This window comes from Dipodomys spectabilis, unplaced genomic scaffold (assembly GCF_019054845.1).
Source record: "Dipodomys spectabilis isolate Male_0828 unplaced genomic scaffold, ASM1905484v1 ptg000051l, whole genome shotgun sequence".
Classification (NCBI taxonomy): domain Eukaryota; kingdom Metazoa; phylum Chordata; class Mammalia; order Rodentia; family Heteromyidae; genus Dipodomys; species Dipodomys spectabilis.
Genome location: NW_024870728.1, coordinates 22,049,388 through 22,073,425, shown reverse-complemented (window position 1 = coordinate 22,073,425; position 24,038 = coordinate 22,049,388). Strand labels below are relative to the sequence as shown.

Here is a 24,038-nt window from a genome sequence, read left to right as displayed (position 1 = left end):
CTGGTCTTAAACCAAGTACCATGTTGTTTTGGTTACTATAGCTTTGTAGTGTATTTTGATATTGCATTATTCTACATTTATTCTTTTTCTCAGGATTACTTTGGCTATTTAAGTTTTTTTGTGGTTTCACATAAATGTTATGGATTTTTTTCTAGTTCAGTGAAGAATATTATTGGTATTTTGATAGGAATTGCATTGTATCTTTAGGTAGTGTGGAAATTTCAACAATATTTTTCAGTCTATGAACATGAGATATATTTTCATTTTTTTATGTCCTCGTCAATCATTTTCTTCTGTTTCATAATTATTATTGCAGAGATCAATCATGTCCTTGATTAAGCATAGCATTGGGAATAAGATTTCTTTCTCAGCAGTTTTGTTTTCTGATACTAAGGTTTGAACTTAAGGCCTTGTGCTCTCTCTCAGCTGTTTTGCTGATGGATGGTGCTTGAGTCACGCCTCCACTCCTACCTTTTTTTGCTGGTCATTTGAAGAGTTGTCAATTTGTCTATCCTGGCTGACTTTCAGATCTCAGCCTCCCAAGTAGCTGTTTATAGGCATGAGCCACTGGTTCTTTTTTTTTTAATTTATTTTTATTTTTATTTTTTTTGGTCCATTCGTGGGGCCTGAACTCTGGGTCTGGGCGCTGTCCCTCAGCTCTTCAGCTCAAGGCTAGTGTGCTACCACTTGAGCCATAGCACCACTTCTGGCTTTTTTTTTCCTGCTTATGTGGTGCTGAGGAATTGAACCCAGGGCCTCATGCATGCAAGGCAAGCGCTCTACCACTGAGCCACCTTCCCACCTTTGTTGTTCTAGTTGTTGTTGTTGTTTTTGGTCGGTCCTGGGGCTTGAAATCATCCCTCAGCTCTTCAGCTCAAGGCAAGTGCTCTACCATTTGAGCCATAGCACCACTTCCAGTTTTCTGGTGGTTTTAGAGATAAGAGCCTCATGGACTTTACTGCCTGCGCTGGCTTTGAACCGTGGTCCTCAGATCTCAGCCTCCTGAGTAGCTAGGATTACAGGTGTAAGCCATCAGTGTCTGGCTCTTTTTGGTTTTTGAGACATGATTTGTTTGTTCATGCCACATACAACTGAGGGCCTGGGCACTTGTTTATCCCCTTCCTGACTAGTGCTCTGCCCATTGAGCCACACCCACACTCCCAGCTTATGGATGGTTTAGAGATAGGAGTCTCTAAGAATTTTCCGCCAGATCTGGCTTCAAACCTCAGCTCTCAGATCTTAGCATCCTGAGTAGTTAGGATTACAGGTGTGAGCCACTTGTGCCTAGCTTGAAATTAGCATTTTGAGTTCCTGTTATTATACTAGATGTCTCTTGTTTTAGAACTATTGATGTAATTTGTGCAATCTACTAGTGTTTCTATGTTTGTTACTTCATTTCCTTTAATTGAATTCATGCCTTTATCAGTATACAGTGCCCTATTCCCTCCCTCTTTCTCTTTCTCTCCTCCCTCCCTCCCTCCTTTTCTGTCCCCTCCCTCCTTCCCTCCTTTCTTCCTTCCTTCCTCCCTTCCTTCCTTCTCTCTGTCTGTCTTTCTCTTTCTCTCTTTCCACTTTTTCCACTGTTACTGGGGCTTGAACTCAGGGTCTTGAGCTCTCACTAGGCTGTTTTGCTCAAGGTTGGTATTCTGCCACTCCTTAACCTCTGGCTTTTTGCTGGTTAATTGGAGATTAAAAACCTCAGATTTATCTGCTCAGACTGACATCAAACTACAATTCTCAGATCTTAGCCACCTCAGTAGCTAAGATTACAGGTATGAGCCACCATTGCTCTGCCTACAGTGACATTTTTTTAAAAACATTTTAACCTAAAGTCCGTTTATCTGATAGAAGCATAGTTACTTCTGTTTGTGTTTAATTTCCATGTATATATAGTATATCTTTATCCTTTCAGTCTGCGGGTAACTTTAAGGTGAGTGTCTAGTAGCAGCATATCATTGAGTTTTTGTTTTTCTTTTTTGGTCAGGTCATGGGGCTTGAACTCCGGGCCTGGGCACTGTCCCTCAGCTCTTCAGCTCAAGGCTAGCACTCTACCACTTGAGCCACAGTGCCACTTCCAGTTTTCTGGAGGTTAATTGGAAATAAGAGTCTATTGGACTTTACTGCTCGGGCTGGCTTTGAACTGCAGTCCTCAGATCTCAGCCTTCTGAGTAGCTAGGATTATAGGCGTGAGTCACCTGTGCCTGGCTGTCTTATTTATTTATTTTTGTTGGTCATGGGGCTTGAACTCTGGGCTTGTGCACTGTCCCTGCGCTCTTCAGCTCAAGGCGAGCACTCTACCACTTGAGCCACAATGCCACTTCCAGTGTTTTGGTGGTTTATTGGAGATAAGAGTCTCACGGACTTTGCTGTCTGGACTTTGAACCTGGATCCTCAGATCTCAGCCTCCTGAGTGATTAGGATTACAGGCAAGAGCCTCGGGAGCCTGGCTTCAGTCTTATTTTTTGATCAATTAATTTGGTCTGTATCTTTTATTTGGAAATTATTCTGTTTACATTCTTATTACTGATAAGTAAATATATATCCTTGTAATTTTGTTAATTTTTTAATTGTTTTCTATGTCTTTTTTTTTTTTTTTTTTGTCAGTTGTGAGACCAGAACTCTGGGCCTGGGTGCTGTCCCTCAGCTGTTTTTTATGTCTTTTATATACTTTTTCTATATTCTTGTGCTGCTAGTACAGGACCAAATTAAGCCTTTAGGGCTGATATAATGCTGGGGAATTCTAGCAGTTTTTGCTTGTCTTAAGAAATATTTTATTTCCCTTTAATTTCTGAAGTATAGCTTTTTGTTTGTTTGTTTTTGCCAGTCCTGGGGCTTGAACTCAGGGCCTGGATACTGTCCCTGAGCTGCTTTTGCTCAAGGCTAGCACTCCACCACTTGAGCCACAGTGCCACTTCCGGCTTTTTCTGTATATTTGGTACTGAGGAATCAAACTCAGCGCTTCAGGCTTGTTAGGCAAGCACTCTACCACTGAGCCACATTCCCAGCCCCTGAAGGATAACTTTGATAGATGCGGTATAGTGTGTGTATGTGTGTGTGTGTAGTGTGTGTGTGTGTGTGTGTGTGTGTGTGTGTGTGTGTGTGTGTTTTCCCCCAACCTGGGGCTTAAACTCAGGGCCTAGCCACTGTCCCTAAGCTTCTTTTGTTTTTTTTGTTTTTTGGGTCCGGTCATGGGGCCTGAACTCTGGGCCTGGGCACTGTCCCTCAGCTCTTCAGCTCAAGGCTAGCACTCTACCACTTAAGCCACAGTGCCACTTCCGGCTTTTTTCTTTTTGCTTATGTGGTGCCTCAGGCATGCAAGGCAAGCGCTCTACCACTGAGCCACCTTCCCAGCCCCCCTAAGCTTCTTTTGTTCAAAGCTAGCACTCTTACCACTTGAGCCACAGCACCACTTCTGGCTTTTTCTGTTTATATGGTACTGAGGAATCCAACCCATGGCTTCATGCATGCTAGGCAAGTCCTCTACCACTAAGCCACATTCCCAGCCCTAGATGTGGTATATTTTGATTGACAGGGTTTCTTCCCCTCTAAGGACTTTGAATACCTCTCCTGGATGGAAAGGTTTCTGCTGATAAATCAGTTCTTGTTCTACTGGATGGAAATTCCCTGTGTAACTAGGTGCTTTTTTCTAGATACTTTTTAAATTTTTTAGACTATAATACAGCCCAGAATATATGTTATCTTTCCATTGTTATACCAAAATACCTGAGATAATCTTCTTACAAAGAAGAAAAGTTTAGCCGGGCGCTGGCGGCTCACGCCTGTAATCCTAGCTACTCAGGAGGTTGAGATCTGAGGATCACGGTTCAAAGCCAGCCCGGGCAGGAGAGACCATGAGACTCCTATCTCCATAAACCACCAGAAAACCGGAAGTGGCGCTGTAGCTCAAGTGGTAGAGCGCTAGCCTTGAGCTGAAGAGCTGAGGGACAGCGCCCAGGCCCAGAGTTCAAGCCCCACGACCGACAAAAAAAAAAAAAAAAAAAGAAAAATTTATTGTGTTCTCTGTTTTGATGGTTTTATTCCATGATTGCTTTGCACCTGTGGTGAGGCAGCACATCATGTCAGAGAGTATGTAATGGAGCAGAGATGTTCACTTCATGGCTAGGATAGGAGAAAAAGAGAAAAGCAACAGGAAATTTCACAGTGTCCTTTAGGAGAAACTCCCAATGATGTAAAGCCTTTCATTAGATCCTCCCTTGTAAAACACTACCACTTCTGATAGCATCAGGCAGAAGAGCATCCTTCAACACATGGGCCTTTCCTTGATAATAATAATCCTCTCTCCTAAGACTTTCTTTGTTACTTCTTTTTTCTTTTTCTTGTTTTTTAAAACATGGTCTTGCTATAGTCCAGGTTAGATTTGAACTTGTGATGTTCTTTTTTTTTTTTTTTTTAAACTTTCAGCTAAGATTTATTTTAGCATAACAGGGTTAAAGTAGAGAGAAAGAGAGAGTTCAAGGCTACCATTTATTTTGGGTGAATGAGATCTCTAAATGATATTTTTCAGGACATGCTTAGCTAAGGAACAGTACAAAGTGAGGTCAGTTTTTTCTATGTGGTAGTGCTGGTATGGCAACTTAATAGCTACCCACCTGAGCTCAGGACCTGTAAGAGCTGCAGACTTCTCTTGTAGTAGATAGTTGACGTTTTTGGTGTGGGTGGGATCCCTTCTACAATGAGAAGTCCATGCTGAAAAGTCCATGTTGATTCACAGTTGATGTTGGGAATTGGGACAGTAGTTTGTGCTTAGTTCTCTCCTGCTACAGTTGGGATTTGTGCTGGTGACTTGAGTCCACCTCTGGTGATCTTGGAAGGTGTGGAAGACGCTTTATGAGATAAGACATAATGGGAGAGATCTGATCATTGGGAGCATACTGCTGAAGGAGAGAATGGAAGCCCAGATCCTTTTATTCCCGTGTGTGTGTTTGTGTGTGTGTTTATGTGTTTGTTTGTTTGTCTGGGTGTACAGTTTTGCTGCATGCTTCCTCCTACTATGATTTGCTTCTTGCCACAGGCCCAAAGCCACTGGGCAAACCAGGTATGAACTAGAACTTGCAAAACTGTGAGACAAAGTAAACCCTTACTTACCCTTTTAAGTTGATTATCTCAGATAATGGAAAGCTGACTAATGCACCTTCTTTTATATATAAGGTCACTGGAATGTCTTTGCTCAACAATGTGTCTGCCATCTCTCTACTTAATTTGGTAGCTCTTTCCTCAGACGCTAGTGAAATGGCTGCTTTATATTCTTTGTCTTGGTCCTTTTTTATGGAGAAAGACTTGTTGAGTATGTCTAGGGTGCTTTTTCTACCACTCTCATTGCTAAGCACTGTATCTTTGTATTAATTTTGAAAATCTAAAAGTTTGAGTCCTCTTTGTTTGAGTTGTCTAATATTTTTCAGTATTTTGGATATTCTGGGTTCCTTGTATTTCCATATGCATTTTAGGTCATGTTATTAATTTCTGCAGGAAGGAAGCTGTATTTTGACAGGATTGTGTTGAATCTGCAGATGAATTTGGAGAGTATCCATCTTAGCTCATTTTGATAGAGCTTCCTTTAATTCTTCGAACAGTGTTGTAATTTTCACAGTATGAGCTGCGTACATACATTAAATTTATTTATATTTTTTATTCTATTGTAAATACAGTTGACTTATTAAATTTGTTTTTACTTGTCCATTGTTAGTATATAGAACTACAATAGCTTTTAAAACACTGATCTTGTATTATGCAACCTTGCTGAACTTGCATAATACTTGTTTGCTGATTCCTTGAGATTTTAATTCCTTGTCCTCGGCAAATTTTCCTACTTCTTTTCTAATCTGAATATCTTTATTTCTTTTTCTTGCTTAATTCCCCTTGCTAGGATCTCTAGTGTAATCAGTATTGAACAGAAGTGGTGAGACTATACAAACATGTCTCCATTAATTTTACAGAGAAAGCTTTTGTTCTCTCACCATTAAGAACAATGTTTATTAGATTGAGAAAGTAGCCTTCTAAGGGCTGGGAAGGTAGGGCCCGTGGTAGAGTGCTTGCCTTGCATTCATGAGGCCCTGGCTTTGATTCCTCAGCACCACATAAGCAGGAAAAGCTGGAAGTGGTGCTGTGGCTCAAGTGGTAGAGTGCTAGCCTTAAGCTGAAGAGCTGAGGACAGTGCCCAGGCCCAGTGTTCAGGCCCCACAACCCACAAAAAAAGAAAAAAAGAAAGTAGCTTTCTAGTCCTAGTTTTAGAATTTTATTATGAAAGATACATGCTTTGTCAGATGCATTTCAACAGTATGTGTTTTTCCATTAGTCTATCTATATAGTTAGTATATTACTATATTAGTCAGCTTAGGCTACCACAATAAAATATGATAGACTGATGGCTTAATCAAGTTAAATTTATTTTTGAGGGCTAAAGAGGTCCAAGAGCAAGTGCTAGCTGATTGGTTTTTGGTGAAGCCCGTTTTCTAGCTTACAGATGGTTAACTTTCTTATTGTATCTTCACTTGTCCAGGGAGAGGATGCTTTCCCTTCCTCTTTTTTTTTTTTTTTTTTTTTTTTTGGGTCCAGTCGTGGAGCCTGAACTCTGGGCCTGGGCGCTGTCCTTCAGCTCAAGGCTAGTGCTCTACCACTTGAGCTACAGCACCACTTCCAGCTTTTTTTTTCTTTTTGCATATGTGGTGCTGAGGAATCAAACCCAGGGCCTCATGCATGCAAGGCAAGCGCTCTACCACTGAGCCACCTTCCCAGCCCCAAAGAACTTTTTTTTTTTTGTCGGTCATGGGGCTTGAACTCTGGGCTTGGGCGCTGTCCCTCAGCTCTTCAGCTCAAGGCGAGCTACCACTTGAGCTACAGCGCCACTTCCTCCCTTCCTCTTATAAAAAGCCGCTAATCCTATTAAATTAGTACTGTATCCTAAAATTTCATTAACCTTAATTACTCCCTATAATAAAAACCTTGTCTCCAAATGTAGTCATTAGTGGTTAGAACTTTTGGGGGGACATGGTCAGTCTGTTTTTTGGGTGTTAAATTAAGCTTGAATTTCTAGGATAGCTCCCACTTGGTCATGGTGTATAATTTTTATATGTTGTTGGATTTGGTTTGCTAATATTCTGTTGAGGATTTTATATATGTTATCATAAGGAATGTTGGTCTGTAGCTTTCTTTTCCTGTGATGTCTTTGTGTGGTTTTGGTATTAGGTATTACCGGTTTCATAGAACAAATTGAGTAGTGTTTTGTTCTCTTTCTGTTGTTAAAAGTTTATGAAATATTGTTCATGGAGATTTTAACATATTTTTATGGTAATAGTAGCTATAGTTTTCTGACCAAGGTGGTGTTAACTTAGAAGAAACTGAATTTTTCTTTATGGTCCGTACTACAGAATGTGTCTCAGGTTAAGTAGTAAATTGATGTTCCAGTTCTAGTATAATAAACTATTACATCTTAAATAGTTAAAGTAAGTGTATAATATGTAAAAGTTCTGCTGTGTGGTGGCATTTGTTTTATTTAATTCATAGTAATCACCTAAGTTCATATTAAGAAAAAGTTTTCATTATTGTGATTTTCCCCCCATTTACCCTTTTTAAAAGAAACACTTTTTAATTCTGGCAGAAAATAAGTCTCAAGGCTCTCTTTAGTATTTCTCTCATGATTGGAAAATTATTTAATTACCTGAATTGAAGATTACTTGTTGAACCTCGGACAGTGGTACAACATTAATTCTTTAACTTCAGGTTCTAGTAAATGAGCATTTAGTGAATTTTTTGCCTCACATTTAAAATAATTTTTATACATTTGGATACTCTTGCACTAAATTGACATTTAAAAAGATTCTGTTCATGACAGATAGAGTGATTTATATTAACTATGAAAGCTTGGGAAAAACACATATTTCACGGCTTTGGAAAACTATTAAGGCAGTGAAGAAGTGGGGTTTAGATCTAGGGGAATATCCAATAGAAGCAATGGAAGCCAAAAGAAAGAAAACAACTGCCAACCTAGAATTCTCTACTCACTAAGTATATCTTGTAAAAGTAAGGTAAAATAAAAATATTTTCAGGAAACAAAAATTAAGGGAATTTGTCACCAGCAGACCCCCACTAAAGGAAAAACTAAAAGGAGTTCTTCAGGCAGAAGGAAAATGATTCCAGATGGAACCTCAGAGATAACAGGAAGTAATGAAGAACAATGGAAAGGTAAATATGTAGGCAATCTAAATAAATAATGTTTTTTGGGATTAATAGCAATGCCATTATAGGTTGGGAGGGTAGTAAATGGAGTTAATTTCTAAGGATCTTACATTGTTCATTAAGATAAAAGTTAACTTTAGACTTTGTTAGTTTAGAGTTGGTTATTGTAATTTTGTTACTTCTATAATAATTTTCTAGAAATATATAATATATCTTTATATATTATATATTGTGTAGGGAAAAGCAATTGAAAACAGGTTTAAAAGGACAAAAGATTTAAATCCATGTATATCCAAGCATTAAGTAATAATAGACTTAATGCTTGAATTAAAACAATATTCAGTGCTGAGGGCAGAGAGGGGCTGGTAATTCAATGGCAAAGTGCTTGCCTAACGTCCATAAAGCCTTTGCTTCAATCTGTAGCACCAGAAAAAAAAAAGTTAAAATATTAGCCAGTATTTTATCAGAAGTTATATACCCAGAAATAAAGAAAGATAAAAGATTAACATGACAAAAATAAAAGTCAGATAAGCAAAAAGGCTGATATATATATGTATATGTATATATATATATGTATATGTATATATATATATATGTATATGTATATATATATATATATGTATATATATATACTTATATATGATTATGGACATAGAAAACCCAAAAGATATGTAGATAAACTATTAAAATTAATAAAGGCATTGAAAAGGCTTTTGAAGCTGGGTGTGGTGATGTGTGCTGGTAGTACTACTTACTTTTGAGACTGAAACAGAAGGATTCCTGGTTCCATGAGAAATGGAATTTTGAGACGGCCTGGGCAACATGTGGGGCACTGTGGCTTATAAAGAGAAACATCCAACAAACCATATGCACACATGACTAACAGAACTGTTGAACCAACAGAAAAAGCAATTGGATTTTTATATGTAAACGCCATGTAAAGAATAAGATTTAAAGGATATATCTTTTACAGTTAGATCACAGAATATTGAAACCTAAGGAATAGTTATAACAGAATATGCCTACAATTTTTATTAAAAATCATAAGCATTGGGTTGGGGAATTTAGCTCTGTAGCAGAATTCTTGCCTTAGCATCGTCCAGGTCCTGGGTTGATCACCAGCACCGAGGAAGTGGGAGGCCTGTAAATATTGAAAGAAGTTCTCATGTTCTTCCATTGGAAGAAGGAGAATTGTAAATATCTCCATAGATTGTTATTTCTGTCCACTGAAATTCAGAAAATCTCAGAAAAGTTTTTTTTTTTTAATGAAAAAGTCAGTCTAAAAATAAACAATGGGCTCATGCCAGCGGCTCATACCTGTAATCCTAGCTACTCAGGAGGCTGAAATCTGAGGATCACCATTTGAAGCCAGCCTGGGCAGGAAAGTCAAGAGACTCATATCTCCAGTTAATTAAAGAAAAAGAAGTGGTGCTGTGGCTCAAGTGGTAGAGAGCCTTGAGCAAAAGGAACTCAGAGACAGTGCCCAGACCTAGAGTTCAAGCCCCAGGAACAGCGAAAAACAAAACAACGAAAATCCTAAAAAGATAAGAGGAACCAAGATAATCTTCAAAATCATTGTGAGAGGGTATATGATGGTATATGATGCCAAGTATCAAACTTCCTAACCTTTGGTCACTGAGGCAAAGTAGTCTCAGGGCAAACTTAGGAGAACCATGGAAACAGAAGACAGACATGGTGGTTAGATTTAAAGGTGATGCTGCAAAGCATTGAAGTCAATTCTTCCTTCAGTGAGTGATACTTGATCTATTGGATCTTGGTTTGTGGAAAAATGAAACTTTTATTGCTGAATCACTCTATGATTTAGCAATAATATCATCCAATATCACCCAAGTGATATAATAAAGAAACAAATAGGTGAAACTCTTCATGACTTACATGAGGAAGACCACTATCTGGCTTCAAAAAGTACTGAAAGAGGGGTTGGGGATTTAGCTCAGTGGAAGATGACTGGTCTAGCAACTACAAGGCCCTGAGTTCAGTTTTAGAACTGCCAAAAAAAAAAAGAAGTATAGAAAAGAAAAATAAATACTAGGTTGCATCAGAGTTAAGAAAAAGTAGAAAATAAAGTAAAAGGACAAGCTGAAGAGAGGAAGATGTGGCTTGAAATGTATAGAACTGAACATAAAGTTTATGTCCAAAATAAATAAGGAATTTCTACAAGCTGATAGACAAGAAGACCTATTTGAAAAACAGGAAGGGGCACCAGGGTTTGATAATGGATGCCTATAATCATAAAAGTATATCAAGTTCAAGGACAACCTGGGCAACTGCAAGACCTTGTCTAAAATGATCATCAGCAGCAACAAAACACAAAAACCAGGAAGAGATTTGAAAGACCCATCCCATCCTAAAAGAGCCTATCCCATTAGCTAATAAATATGAAAAAGCTATCACAAAAATTGCAGTTTAAGGAACATGGATACACGATTGAACATCCATAATAGCTAAAATAAAAGACTGACAATACTAAGTGTTGCTCTACTTCCAAAGGACAATACTATGATATGAACTATAATAGAGGTGAAATTGATGCAACCATTTGGAAGACTGGTCTCTAATGAGTACTAAAGCTGTACATATACATATTTTATGCTTCAGAAGTTTCACTCCTAGTAATATACCCAGAAATATGTATGTATTGGCACCAGAAGACATATACTAAAAAGGTTCATTGAGCATTATTGTAATGACCAAATACTGGAAGCAACACCAAATCCATCAAGAAGACAATGAGCTAATATGGAATGAGCTAATATGGAAAAATATCACTAATAAAATGTTGAATGAGAAGGTGTATACAAAAGAATATGTGTTGTAAGACTTCATTTATATGACTCTCAGAACCTTTCAAACCTACAATATTAAACATTAGGATAATACTTTGGTGAAGAGGGAAAGAATATTAGATTGGCATGGGGCATTGGATTTCTTGGTTCTTATTAATTTTCATGGACAGATGGTTATGGATGTGTTTATTTGGTGATAATTGGAGCTATATGCATATGATTCGTGCTTTTATTTGTATTATATGTCAATTCAAAATTTTAGCTGGGGCATGGCTCAGTGGGAGAGCACCAGCCTATCAAATGTGAGACCCTGAGTTCAAACCCCATTACTGCCAAAAAATTAAATTCTAAAGGAACTGACCCATCTGGGATACATAGCCTGGTGGTTACCACAATTTATGTAATTTCAGTTTTCCATTTACATTGTTGGTTTTTCTTTTGGCCTTGGTAGAGAGAGGACAAGGTTGGATTTTCATTGACTTTATTTCCTTGTGTGCACTCATCACTTCAACTACTGGTAGTCTAGCTCTGGTGATGGAACTGAGCGGTGGGGAGTTCTGTAGCAAGAAGATTTTTGAGAATATCAAATTTAGATTGTTAGTGAGACCAAGATAGCATTATAGAGAAACCCTTTGAAGTAAACATGGATGGAATATTTCCAAGAGTTGTAATAGTGCTGAGGAGTTGATTTTTCTTTTATCACCTTTACTGTGATATATGTAAAATTAGTGCTAATGCAATATAAAGAAAAGAGCGTAAAGCTTTAGGATGAAACTCAGATTCATATCCTGGCTTCTTTGCTTCCTGCTAGATGCATAACTTTGGGGAATTGACTCTTTAATTTTTTTTTGTGCCCCAATTGCTTCCTGTCGAAAAGGGCTCTGTTTTTGACTAGATCACTATGAAGATGGACTACCTGCCCTGTGTTTGTTTGGTACATTGTATGTCTCAGTCTTCTAGGCTTCTTTCCCATCCCACTTGCTAGATACTAAATGATTAGTAAAGGCAGATTTTTTTCCCCTGATACTAAATGATTAGTAAAGGCAGATTTTTTTTCCCTAACTGTGGCAAGACTGAAGTATTTTCTGTATGTATTCTAATAGTCTGCTTAAGGCAGAATTCTTTGAAGGAAAATAGCTTATTGTGAATTAATTTTTGTTTTTTAGTATAAGGATCCAACCCTGTTCTCTCTTTTCACAGATTTTTAGTATAAAAAATTGCTCATTGAAAAATACAAGATTTTATAAGAAAAAGTATCCATAACCATATCACACATGTAGATGCTTTTAGAATTTTGGTGTATTTTCTTCTTTTACTTGTATTTACAATTTAAACTATAGTTTGAGGTAAAGCCATACATGTGTATTTTGTTATTTTTCTTTTGCATCCCTCATTTTTTTAATATGTAATATTTCTTCCTAGTTATTAAGTTTACTTTGTATATCTTAGATAGTATATATAATATGAAGCATCTTAGGGCATAGTATTATCCAAGGATTTTATTGTTGGATAGGGTGTTTCAAGTTTTTTGTGTAAGCAATCTCTTTAGCAGCTCATCTATATTTTAAGTAGTTTTCTTATATTTAGAAAAATACAATTACTGTATTATAAAGAAGATACTTTTAATTTTTAATATATATGTTTTTAGAACTGCTGTTTGGGAAGGATATCACTTTATACTTCTACCACAAGTATATAAATTAATCCATTTTGTAAAATTCTCACTAGTAGTGACTACTACTGATTTTAAAATATTCACTTTCCTTTTTCTTTATAGCATTTGTTCAGTGCTCAGCACCGAAGCTCGACCAGACAGAGTAGAAATCGTATATGTTCCAGTGGTTTGATGGAACGTTTCTTGCAGGATGTTTTGCGACACCACCCATACAATTACCAAGACACCAGGTAAGATAGCCAAGCGGAATTATACTACATGCCTCTTGATTATCATTGGACTTGTATTAATGTTTGAAGACTTTCTACGTGTGTTAAGAAATGCAAAGGTAGGGGTTGGAGATAGGGTCAGTTGGTAGAGTGCTAGCCAATGAGCAAAAGCGTCAGATACCAAGTTCAAGTTCTAGTCTAGGATCTAAAAAAAGAAAGGAAGGAAGGAAAGAAAGAAAGAAAGAGAAAGAAAGAAATATAAAGTTGAGTGGGAGAGGGGGGATTGGGGGGTGTGCCAGTGGCTTATATGCCTGTAATCCTAGCTACTTAGGAGGCTGAGATCTGAGGATTGTAGTTTGAAGCCAGCTGGAGCAGGAAAAGTCTGTGAGACTTTGTATCTAATTAACCACCAAAAAGAGCCAGAAGTGGAGCTGTGGCTCAAGTGGTAGAGTGCTAGCCTTGAGCAAAACAGCTTAAGGACAGTGCTCAGGACCTTGAGTTCTAGCCTTAGGACTGCCCCCCTGCCACACACATGAAAATTTATTTTATCCCTAAGCAAGTGCTCTTATCACTGAGCTGCACTTCCAGCCCTAAAGTGAACTATTAAAACCTACTAATTTCTATTTGCAATTTTAATTTTTCTAGCTTAAAGAAGGCATTTCATTACAGGATAAGAATATACTTCAATGGTAGAATGCTAATCTAATATGTGCAACTGTCTGGTTTCTATCTCCAAAATCATAAGAAAGAAGTTTCACTAGAAAATATATGGGCTATATGCTTGCTATTCCTAAATAAAAGTCTTAGCTACAGGTGCCTGTGATTCCTGCCCATAATCCAAGCTGCTAAGGAGGCTGATGTATGAGGATCACACTTCAAAGCCAGCCCAGGCTAGGAAAGTCCTATGAGGCTGTTATCTGCAATTGACTGTCAAAAATGCTGGAAGTGGAGATGTGGCTCAAGTGATAGAATACTGCTTGTGCAGAAAAGCTCAGGAAAATCTCCCAGGCTCTGAGTTCATATCCTCAAACCAGCATACACCCACAGACAAAAAGTCTTAGACCATTAACTAGTCATATATATTTAGGAAGTTTTAAGTATGTCATAGAATTAAGTGGGGGTAAGGAGTAGAATGGTGGGAGCAAAACTATATCTAGAAGATAAATAACATAAAATCTGGGTGATTGTAGCAGAGTAAGAACAGTCAATAGTAAAAAGGTAAATCAGTTCCTATGAATTTAATTGCTCACTTATGAATCCTGAGTAGAAAAGGTACCAAGCAAAAACAAATGTCTATAATCTGAATGTCTAGATAGATTTTTTTTAAAGAATCCAGTTTGTTTGATTGTTTTTTATGAGACTAGTTTGGTTCCATGTAAGGGTTATTAGTATCTTTTGTTAAAGAAAAACACTGCTAGAAAATCAGATTTCATATTATGAGTTTGTAGCCTCAGCCAGTGTAAGATAAAGCAAAATAGTACTGTTTTCCTGTTTCTTTTGTCAAGAACTTGTATCATTGAAGACTAGATTTTTAAAAATTTGGGTTTTAGGGCTGGGAAGGTGGCTCAGTGGTAGAGCGCTTGGCTTGCATGCCTGAGGCCCTGGGTTCGATTCCTCAGCACCACATAAGCAAAAAGAAAAAAGCCGGAAGTGGTGCTGTGGCTCAAGTGGTAGAGCGCTAGCCTTGATCTGAAGAGCTGAGGGAGAGCGCCCAGGCCCCGAGTTCAAGCCCCACAACTGGACCCAAAAAAAATAAATAAATAAAAATTTGGGTTTTAATCAGTTTCTACTTATTTGATTACGCAAATTTTTGTAAAATTTGTAAATCCTTGATAGAGACCTCTTAGTAGGTTTTACCAATTTCTGACAACACCAGAAGTGTTTGAGGATTATCATTTCATGTCATTCTTGCCAGAACTAGGATTCTCAGCCTACTTTTCTCCTCTTCCAGCATGATAGGCTCAAAAGCCAACATCTCTTTTCATTGGCCTTTCTTTGGGAAAGAAGAGATTCTTTTGGAAATTTATAGGTCATATTTTATCCTATGGATTATGTGTTTGTATACTTTTCTATTAATGTACTTGTATATTGTAGATCTGCTAGAGGCATGACTTAAGCAACAGAGTAATAAGAGTGCCTATCACTGCAAAAAAAAAAGTCTTTGTATTTTCTTACAGTGTGTTATCTATCTTGTGGGCCTGTCCTGGAGTTGGAACTCAGGACCTGCCTCTGTCCTTGCTCAAGACTGACATATCACTTGAGCCAGAGCTTAATTTCTAGATTTTTGGTGGTCAGTTAGAGATAAGAGTCTCAGATTTTTCTATCTAGGCTGCCTTTGAATAGAAGTTCAAGATTTCAGCCTACTTAGTGGCTAGAATCAAAGGTGTGAGCCCCTAGATCCTGGCTATGGAATAGTTTTGATTATCATTTTCTTTGTGACTAGAGATGTTGAACATTTCTGCATGTATCATCCATTTGTATTTTTCTGAGAATTACTAGGTTCACTTCCTCAATTAATTGAATTTGTTCTTTTGTTTTTTTAAGCTATTTATATATTCTTTTAATCTCCATTCTTCTATTTATAATCTTTCAAACGTTGAATAGCTGGTGAAGATTTTCTTTAGGTTATTCCTTGGTTTTGGTGATTGTTTCTTTTGTTGTGTAGAAGTTCTTAATTTTACATAATCAATTCTTAACTCCCATTGAATGGGCTTCTGGAAATATATTCAGAAAAAATATATCTGTGTCTATAATTTCCAGAGTGGTTTTTTTTTTTTTTTTTTTTGGTTGTGGGTCCTGAACTCTGGGCCTGGGCACTGTCCCTCAGCTCTTCAGCTCAAGACTAGTGCTCTACCACTTGAGCCACAGCACCATTTCCGGATTTTTCTGCTTATGTGGTGCTGAGTAATCAAACCCAGGGCCTCATGCATGCAAGGTAAGCACTCTACCACTGAGTCACCTTCCCAGCCCCGTGTTTTTCTTATACTATGTTTTCTTGAAGTAGATCTAGAGTTTCTGGTCTCACTTTGAGCTCTTTTTTGGTCAGTAGTGTAGGGCTTGAACTTTTGAACTCTGGGCTTGGGCGCTGTCCCTGAGCTCTTCAACTCAAGGCAAGTGCTCTACCACTTGAGCCACAGCACTACTTCTGGTTTTCTGGTGGTTTATGGGGGTTAGAGTCTTATGGGCTTTCTTGCCCAGCTGGCTTTGAACTTGAACCATGATCCTCATATCTCAGCCTCCTGAGTAGCTAGGATTACAGGCATGAGCCACCAGTGCCCAGTTTACTTTGAGCTTTTTAAAAAATCAAGTGGACTTGTTGATTTTTGCACAGTCTGAGAGAATTTTCAGTCTCTACAGGTCTGTACTCAATCGGTTTTTTTTTTGGTACCATTTTCTTTTCTTTTTTTTTTTTGGGTCCGGTTGTGGGGTCTGAACTCTGGGCCTGGGCGCTGTCCGTCAGCTCTTCAGCTCAAGGCTAGCGTTCTACCACTTCCAGCTTTTTTATTTTCTGCTTATGTGGTGCTGAGGAATCGAACCCAGGGCCTCATGCATGCAAGGCAAGTGCTCTACCACTGAGCCACCTTCCCAGCCCTTTTGTACCATTTTCCATTATATATTTTGACTCCTTTGTAAAAAATTAGTTGGCTATAGCCATATAGTTACATTTCTAATTCTTCTGTTCTGCTTCCTTGGTCTTCAGGTCTATTTTTGTGCCAGTACCAAGCTGTTTGTATTACTATGACTCTGTAGTATAAAAATTGAAGTTTGGGATAGTGATACCTCCAGTTGTACTCTTTATTTAGACTGCTTTTGCTATTCAGGATGTTTTATGCTTCCATATGAAATAAGGATTGATTTATTTCTATGAAGTAAAACATGAAATTTTAATGGGGGATTGAATTGAATTTGTAGATTGGTTTTTGGCAGTATGACCATTTTCACAATACTAACTCTGCTGATCTGTGAACATAGGCAGCCATTCCATCTTCTTAGATTTCTTCTCTTTCTTAAAAAATTGTGTTGGGTGCTGGTAGGTCATGCCTGTAAGCCTAGCTACTCAGGAGGCTGAGATCTGAGGATCACAGTTAAAAATCAGCCCAGGGAAGGAACGTCTCTGAGACTCTTATCTCCAATAAACCACCAGAAAACTGGAAGTGGCACTGTGGCTTAAGTGGGAGAGTGCTAACCTTGAGCTGAAGATCTGAGGGGCAGCGCCCAGGCTGAGTTCAAGCCCCATGACCAATAAAGAGATTCTGTACCTTAGCTTTTCCCCCCTCAAGGCTGATGTTCTACCACTTGAACACTCTCAGCTGATTGTATTTTCTTGCCCAGGCTGGCTTCAAACTTGGTCCTCAGACCACAGCCTCCTGAGTAGCTAGGATTACAAGCATGAACCACTGGCACTTGGCTTTTCAATTTTTCTTTAAGGTTTTATAGTTTCCATTGTAGAGGTCTTTTACTTTTTTAATACATTTTTTAAAAATACTTTTAAATGCCTTTTACTTTTAATACTTATTGGTTTTTTTTTTTTAATACTTTATTGGTTTTGAGATTATTGTAAGTGGAATTGTTTTCCTGATTTCTTCTTTGCCTGTACTCTGTTGGCTTATAGAAAAACTGAGTTTTGATCGTTGATTTTGTATTCTGCTATTTTTCCAATGGAATTTATCAGTTCTTGAAGTTTTTTGACAGAGTCTGTAGGGTCTGCTAAGTACAGGATTATATCATTACCAAGTAGGGATAATTCGATTTCTTCTTTCTCTATTTGAATCCCTTTTATTTTATTTTTCCTGCCTTTTTGTTCTGGCAGGGAATTCCAAGTACTATATTGAATAAGAATGGGGAGAGTAACCTTATCTTGTTCCTGATTAGTTTAGCTTCAGTGCATTGACTGTGTCTAAACATTTTCCATTTCTAGATTTATCTAGCTGTTTTGGATATAGGCTTTCAAAGTATTCCTTCATGATTTCTTTGATATTTGTTGTGATATGCCCTTTTCTATCTCTAAATTTTACTGATTATAGTTTCTTCTCCCCTTTTCATCAGATTAGGGGATTTATCAATCTTAAATATTTTAGTAATCTTATAATTTATTTTTATCAAAATTTGAGGTAGTGATCTTTTTTTTTTTTTTCCCCCTTGGTCAGTCATGGGGTTTGAACTTTGGGGCACTCTACCACTTGAGCCACAGTGCCACTTCCCGTTTCCTGGTGGTTAATTGCAGATAAGAGTCTCACCAACTTTCTTGCCTGAGCTGGCTTTGAACTGTGATTCTCAGATTTCAGCTTTGAGTAGCTAGGATTACAGGTGTGAGCCACTGGTGCCTATATGTGATCTATTTATTTTTTTGTAAATACATCTCTCCTTACTCTTGTTGATGTAAAATAGTACTACATAATCCAGTTCTTTTGTTCATATAGGTTTCTGTGAACTTCATTTTGAATATCTTTTTTTTTTTTTAATTTTTTTGTGTGTGTCAGTCCTGGGGTTTGAACTCTGGGCCTGGATGCTGCCCCTCAGCTCTTCAGCTCAAGGCTAGCGCTCTACCACTTGAGCCACAGCTCCACTTCCAGTTTTCTGGAGATAAGAATTTCCAGTTTTATTGGAGATAAGAATCTCACAGACTTCCCTGCCAGGGCTGGCTTTGAACCTTGATCATCAGATCTCAGCTTCCTAAGTAGCTAGGATTACAGACATGAGCCACTGGTACCTGGCATTTTGTTCCTTCAATTTTAAAAATTTTTCATACCAGTGCTACCTTTATTTAAAAGTTTTAAAATTTATAGTTTTTGTGATTTTAAAAGAAGCTTCTTTTTCTTTCCCCTCCATGTCTATACATTACATTTTTGCATTCCTAAATATCAGCTTTGCCTTGTTTTTTTGTTTCTTATTAGTTTTTATTTCTTTCTTATCTATTTTATTTACCTGTTCATTTTTGGCAGTACTAGGGTTTGAATTCAAGGCCTTCTACTTACTAGGCCGATATTACTGCCACTTGAGCCACATCCCAGTTCTTACTACCTTTTAACTGGGACAGTTTGGTTGTTACTTTTACATCTTTGATTTGATAACCAGTGAATTTGCTTTAACTTTTTTTTTTTTTTTTTGGCCAGTTCAGGTTGGAATTTTGAGCCTCATACTTGCTAGACAAGTTCTCTACCACTTGAGCCACACAAGTTCTTTTTCAGCCTTGGACTACAATCTTTTTATCTATGCCTCCTACATAGCTAGATTATAGGCTGCACCACTATTCCTGGATTGTTTATTGAGATATAGTGTCTTGCTGGCTTTTTGTCAATACTGTTCTGAGATATAGTGTCTTGCTGGCTTTTTGTCAATACTGTTCTTGAACTGCAGTCTTTTTGATGTCAGCTTCTTAAGTAGCTTGGACTACAAGTGTGTACCTCCTTACCTTGCCTAATTCTTTTTTTTAAATGGAAGTATTTAAAGGTATGAAGGTTTTGTCCATATTTCATAGATTTTGATGTACAATTGTTTCTTTAAAAAGCCCTTTTTAAGCCAGGTACAGGAAGCTCAAGCCTATAATCGTAGCTAGTCAGGAGCCTGAGATCTGGGGATCATGGTTCGAAATCAGCCCAAGCAAGAAAGAGTCTTATCTCCAATTAATAAGTAAAACAGCTGGAAGTAGAGCAGTGGCTCAGGTTTATAGTTTCTTGAGCAAAACAGGCATGTTTTTTTTCCCCTTCCTTTAATGGTTACATTTTTTAAAGTTTTTCTTGTTGTTTTAAAGTTAGGTTAAAAACATAAACATGTATAGTTGAAATAAAAGCAAGTGATAGTTTTTGACTTTTGGGAGTTTTATCAACTGGTTTAACTTTGTGATTCTACCTTTTCATCACTTTTTCTTTTTTTTCCCTTCTCTTTGCTGTTCTGTCTCATTACAAGATTACTTTTGTTTTGTGTATCCTTTAATAGTTACTAGGACAAATGAAGGTGACCGGTTCTAAAAAACTTGAAAAGTGGTTATTGTGCTGCAGTTTCTATTGGTTAGGTTCAAAAGTATGAAAACCTGTGATTTTTTTTGCTCTTTCATAATATTTTATGTCAAGGTTAACTTTTATTTTCCAAATTCAAAATTAATACTAGCTTATATAGTAATTTTAATAGTATAGTGGAAGTAACAGTAGTAGTACTTTATTTTTTGGTGTCTGCCCTGAGTCTTGCATTCAGGGCTTGGGTATGCACTTTTCTACTTGAGCCATAACTCCACTTCCAGCTTTTTTGGTGGTTATTTAGCGATGAGAGTTGGGTTTTTGTTTTGTTTTGGTTTTTTTTTTGTCAGCCGTGGGGCCTGAACTCTCGGCCTGGGCACTGTCCCTCAGCTCTTCAGTTCAAGGCTAGTGCTCTACCACTTGAGCCACAGCACCACTTCTGGCTTTTTCTACTTAGGTGGTGCCTATGTGTGGCCCATGCCCCTATCCTTTTTGCTTTTAGTATTTTTTTAACTCTAAAATAATAAAGTTTAATGTTTTAATATAATATATACAATATATATGTATCTTATGAAATGAAATATCTGTCATATGTATCTTATCATTTATATTACCCTTTACATTATTCATTAAACTATTTATCTATTACAAATACATCATCTTTTACTATAACATGAAACTCATTTCCCCCTAATTACCCTCATAATACGTATCTCATTATTATCATTAGAACTACCACCATTAATGATTTATTATTCAAGAAATAATTATAAATAATATAACTCTTGCTAGTTTACTCATAGTATTTTTTAAAAAATAATGTCTTCCTGGGTTTATTTGGGCCACTTTTGGACTGTGTTCCTCCTATTTTTGCCTCCCAAGTAGTTGGAATTATAGATATGTACCACCATGCTCAGGTTATAGATATGTACCACCATGCTCAGGTTATTTTTGAGGCAGGAACTCTCAGCCTTTTTTTTTTTTTTGGTTCCGGGGTGGGGCCTGAGCTCTGGGCGTGGGCACTGTCCCCCGGCTCTTCAGCCCGGCTCCTCAGCTCAAGGCTAGCGCTCTACCACTTGAGCCACAACGCCACTTCCGGCTTTTTTTCTTTTTGCTTATGTGGTGCTGAGCCGACCCCAGGGCCTCAGGCATGCAAGGCAAGCGCTCTACCACTGAGCCACCTTCCCAGCCCCCACTCTCAGCCTTTTTATAAACAGTTTTAGATGTAGGGAAAAATTCAGATATTGTATAGGGAATTCCTGTAGTATGCCATCATTCCATTTTTAATAATGTTAGTATCTCGTTCTTAATATAGTACCTTGATAAAATGAATAAACTCATATTAATGCATTAAATTCTCTAATTTATTCAGATTTCCTTAGTTTTAACATAAGTTTTTATGTGCCTGTTCAAGTGATTTATATCATCTTGGTTCAACTTAGTTTGTCTCTAGGAATTCACCCATATCTACTAGATTTTCCATCTTACTTAAGTAATAAAGGCTTTGAAAGTAGGCCTTCATAACCTTTTGGATTTCTTAGATGTTTGTTGTAATGTTTACCTTGGCATCTCTAATTTTGTTGATGTGAATCTTTTCTTTGTCAGTTTATCTTGTGTTCTATCAATTTTATTCATTTTTTTTCAAAGAACAGCCTTTTGTTTCATTGATTTTATGTAGTATTCTTAGTCTAGTTCATTGATTTCTGCTCTAATCTTTTCTGTCTCTCTGGTAGTTTGGGGTTTTGTTTGTTCCTATTTTCCTAGCAGCTTTAGTTGTATCATAAGGTCATTTACTTGAGCTGTTTCTGATTTCTTTATGTGTATGCTTAGAGCTATGAACTTACCTCATCATACCAGAGGTTCTGGCATGATGTGTTTTCATTTTCATTGAATTGTAAGCACTTTCTGATTTCTTCCTTTATTTCTTCAGTGACCCACGTATTGTTCAACAGCACGTTGTTCAGTCACTGTGTGTTTTGAGTGTTTTCTATACTATCGTTTGTTGTTGAGATCTAGTTTAATCCTATTGTGATAAGAATGGTGCATGGAGTTCTCTTGATCCTTTTGTGTTTGCTTAGGCTTGTTGGGTGTCCTAGGATATGATCAGTTTTGGAGAAAAAAAATCTTTTTGGCACTGGAGCTCAAACCCAGGACGTTGCACTTGCTAGGCAAGCACTTTGCCACTGAGCTACATCCCAGCCCTGGAGAATGTTTTATAGGCTGTTAAAAAGCATGTGAATTGTGTGGTTGTTGGGTGAAATACTCTGTAGATGTCTGTTAAGTCCATTTGGGTTATGGTATCATTTAATTCAGAAGGTTCTTTGCTGATCTTCTAAGTTGAGTCTCTTTCTGTTTTAGGATCTTATCGTGGATAACACTTTGCATAAACACCATCTTTTCTTAGGTTCTTCTTTGCTATTATACTCAAATCTTTTTCTAAAGTTTCAGATATGATACTTAGCACATTGAATTGTAATTATTTTCTACCTTCTGCTGCTACTTGATTACTTCTTGAGAAGATTATCACCCTTTGAACCTACCATAGGACCTATTGCATAGTTGAAAGTTCTTAGTAGATAGTTTCTGTATGGCTGAATATTTGCTTCTCTATGAATTGAGAACATAGGGCTGGGTGTGATGGCTCATACCTGTAATTCCAGTACCTCAGGAAGTATAGGTTAGGAGGGTAATGGTTTGAGGCCAGGTAGAGCAAAAGGTGAGAGCCCATTTCAACAGTAAGATAGGCATGGTAGTTCATGTCTGTATCTGCAGGTCAGCTGCTTATATAAGGTATAGTCAAGAATGTTTTCCTAGTCGGGCGTTGGTGGCTCACCTCTGTAATCCTAGCTACTCAGGAGACTGAGATCTGAGGATCGCAGTTCAAAGCCAGCCTGGACACAAAAGTTCCTGAGCCTCTTACCTCCAATAAACCATCAGAAAACCGGAAGTGGCGCTGTGGCTCAAGTGATAGAGTGCTAGCCTTGAGCTGAAGAGCTGAGGGATAGTGCCCAGGCCTAGAGTTCAAGCCCCATGACCAACAACAACAACAACAAAAAATGTTTTCTTGATTTGTAATAGAAGAGAGATATTGTTTAATTTTTAAATATGAACTTTCAAGTAATTAAAAAAATGGCATCATTTAAAATTTTGAATTGGAAATATGTACATATTGGCATAATTCAGAAGGCCCATTCAAAAGTGAGTCTTAATGCAGGTATAATGGTACATGCCTGTAGTTCCAAGTATTTGAAAGGTAGAAACAGAACAATGGCTTGAGCATAATCATTAAAAGGTCAACTTGGGCAGCACAGCACATCCTGTTCTCCCCCCTCAAAAAAGAGAGAGCACTCTTGTCTTCTGCTCCAGCCATTCTATTTACTTTCCTGCTGGTGACAAGTGTGAACATTTTCTCACATGAACTTCCACAGATAGTCTACAGAAGGGTTGAGCAGGCTACCTGCCTTCCTCCCTCCCTCCCTCCCTCCCTTTCTCTCCTTTCCTTTTTATCTTCCTCCTTCTTCTGTTTTTCTTTCCCTTTGTCTGTCTGTCTGTCTGACTATGTAGAACTGACTTTGTAGCCCAGACTGCTTCTGCCTCTGCCTTTCAAGTACTAGGATTACAGGTATGGGCCATGCTATACCTGGTTGGAAAATGCTATTGTCACTGTACTTCATCCCTGTGCCTAACAGTTATCCTCTTCTAGTTGCAGTATTTTAATATTTAATATTCTCTACTTTTTCATTAACAGTGTTTATAATGGCTGATCATTATTAGTACATATAGAGCTGCTCTTATTATTTTGTAACTTATTTTGTGTTCTAAGTACCTTTAATTATTTAACCAGTAGTGAATTGTAACTAATAAAACAGGAGTGAATATATATATATATTCCTTTTTTTTTTTTTTTGGTCGATCCTGGGTCTTGAACTCTGGGCCTGAGTGCTGTCCCTGAGCTCATCAGATCCAGGATTAGTGTTCTACCACTTGAGCCAGAGAGCCACTTCTGGTTTTCTGAGTGGTTTACTGGAGATAAGAGTTTCTCAGACATTCCTGCCTGGGCTGGCTTTGAACCGAGATCCTCAGATCTCAGCCTCCTGAGTAGCTAAGATCACAGGCATGAGCCACCAGCACCCGGCTGGGAGTGAATATTTTAAGTTTTAATTGACATTGTCAAATTGTTCTTCATAGAGGATACCAGTTT

General features: G+C 37.7%; 1 protein-coding gene across 1 annotated transcript in view; it reads left to right on the top strand.

Annotated features, from left to right (window-relative positions):
* Window positions 1–24,038, top strand: part of Zdbf2 (zinc finger DBF-type containing 2) — a 39,422-nt gene that overhangs the window by 5,300 nt on the left and 10,084 nt on the right. The window contains exon 2 of the mRNA XM_042679345.1: window positions 12,778–12,905. Coding sequence (XP_042535279.1) covers window positions 12,778–12,905 — 128 coding nt within the window. The remainder of the gene's footprint in view (window positions 1–12,777; window positions 12,906–24,038) is intronic.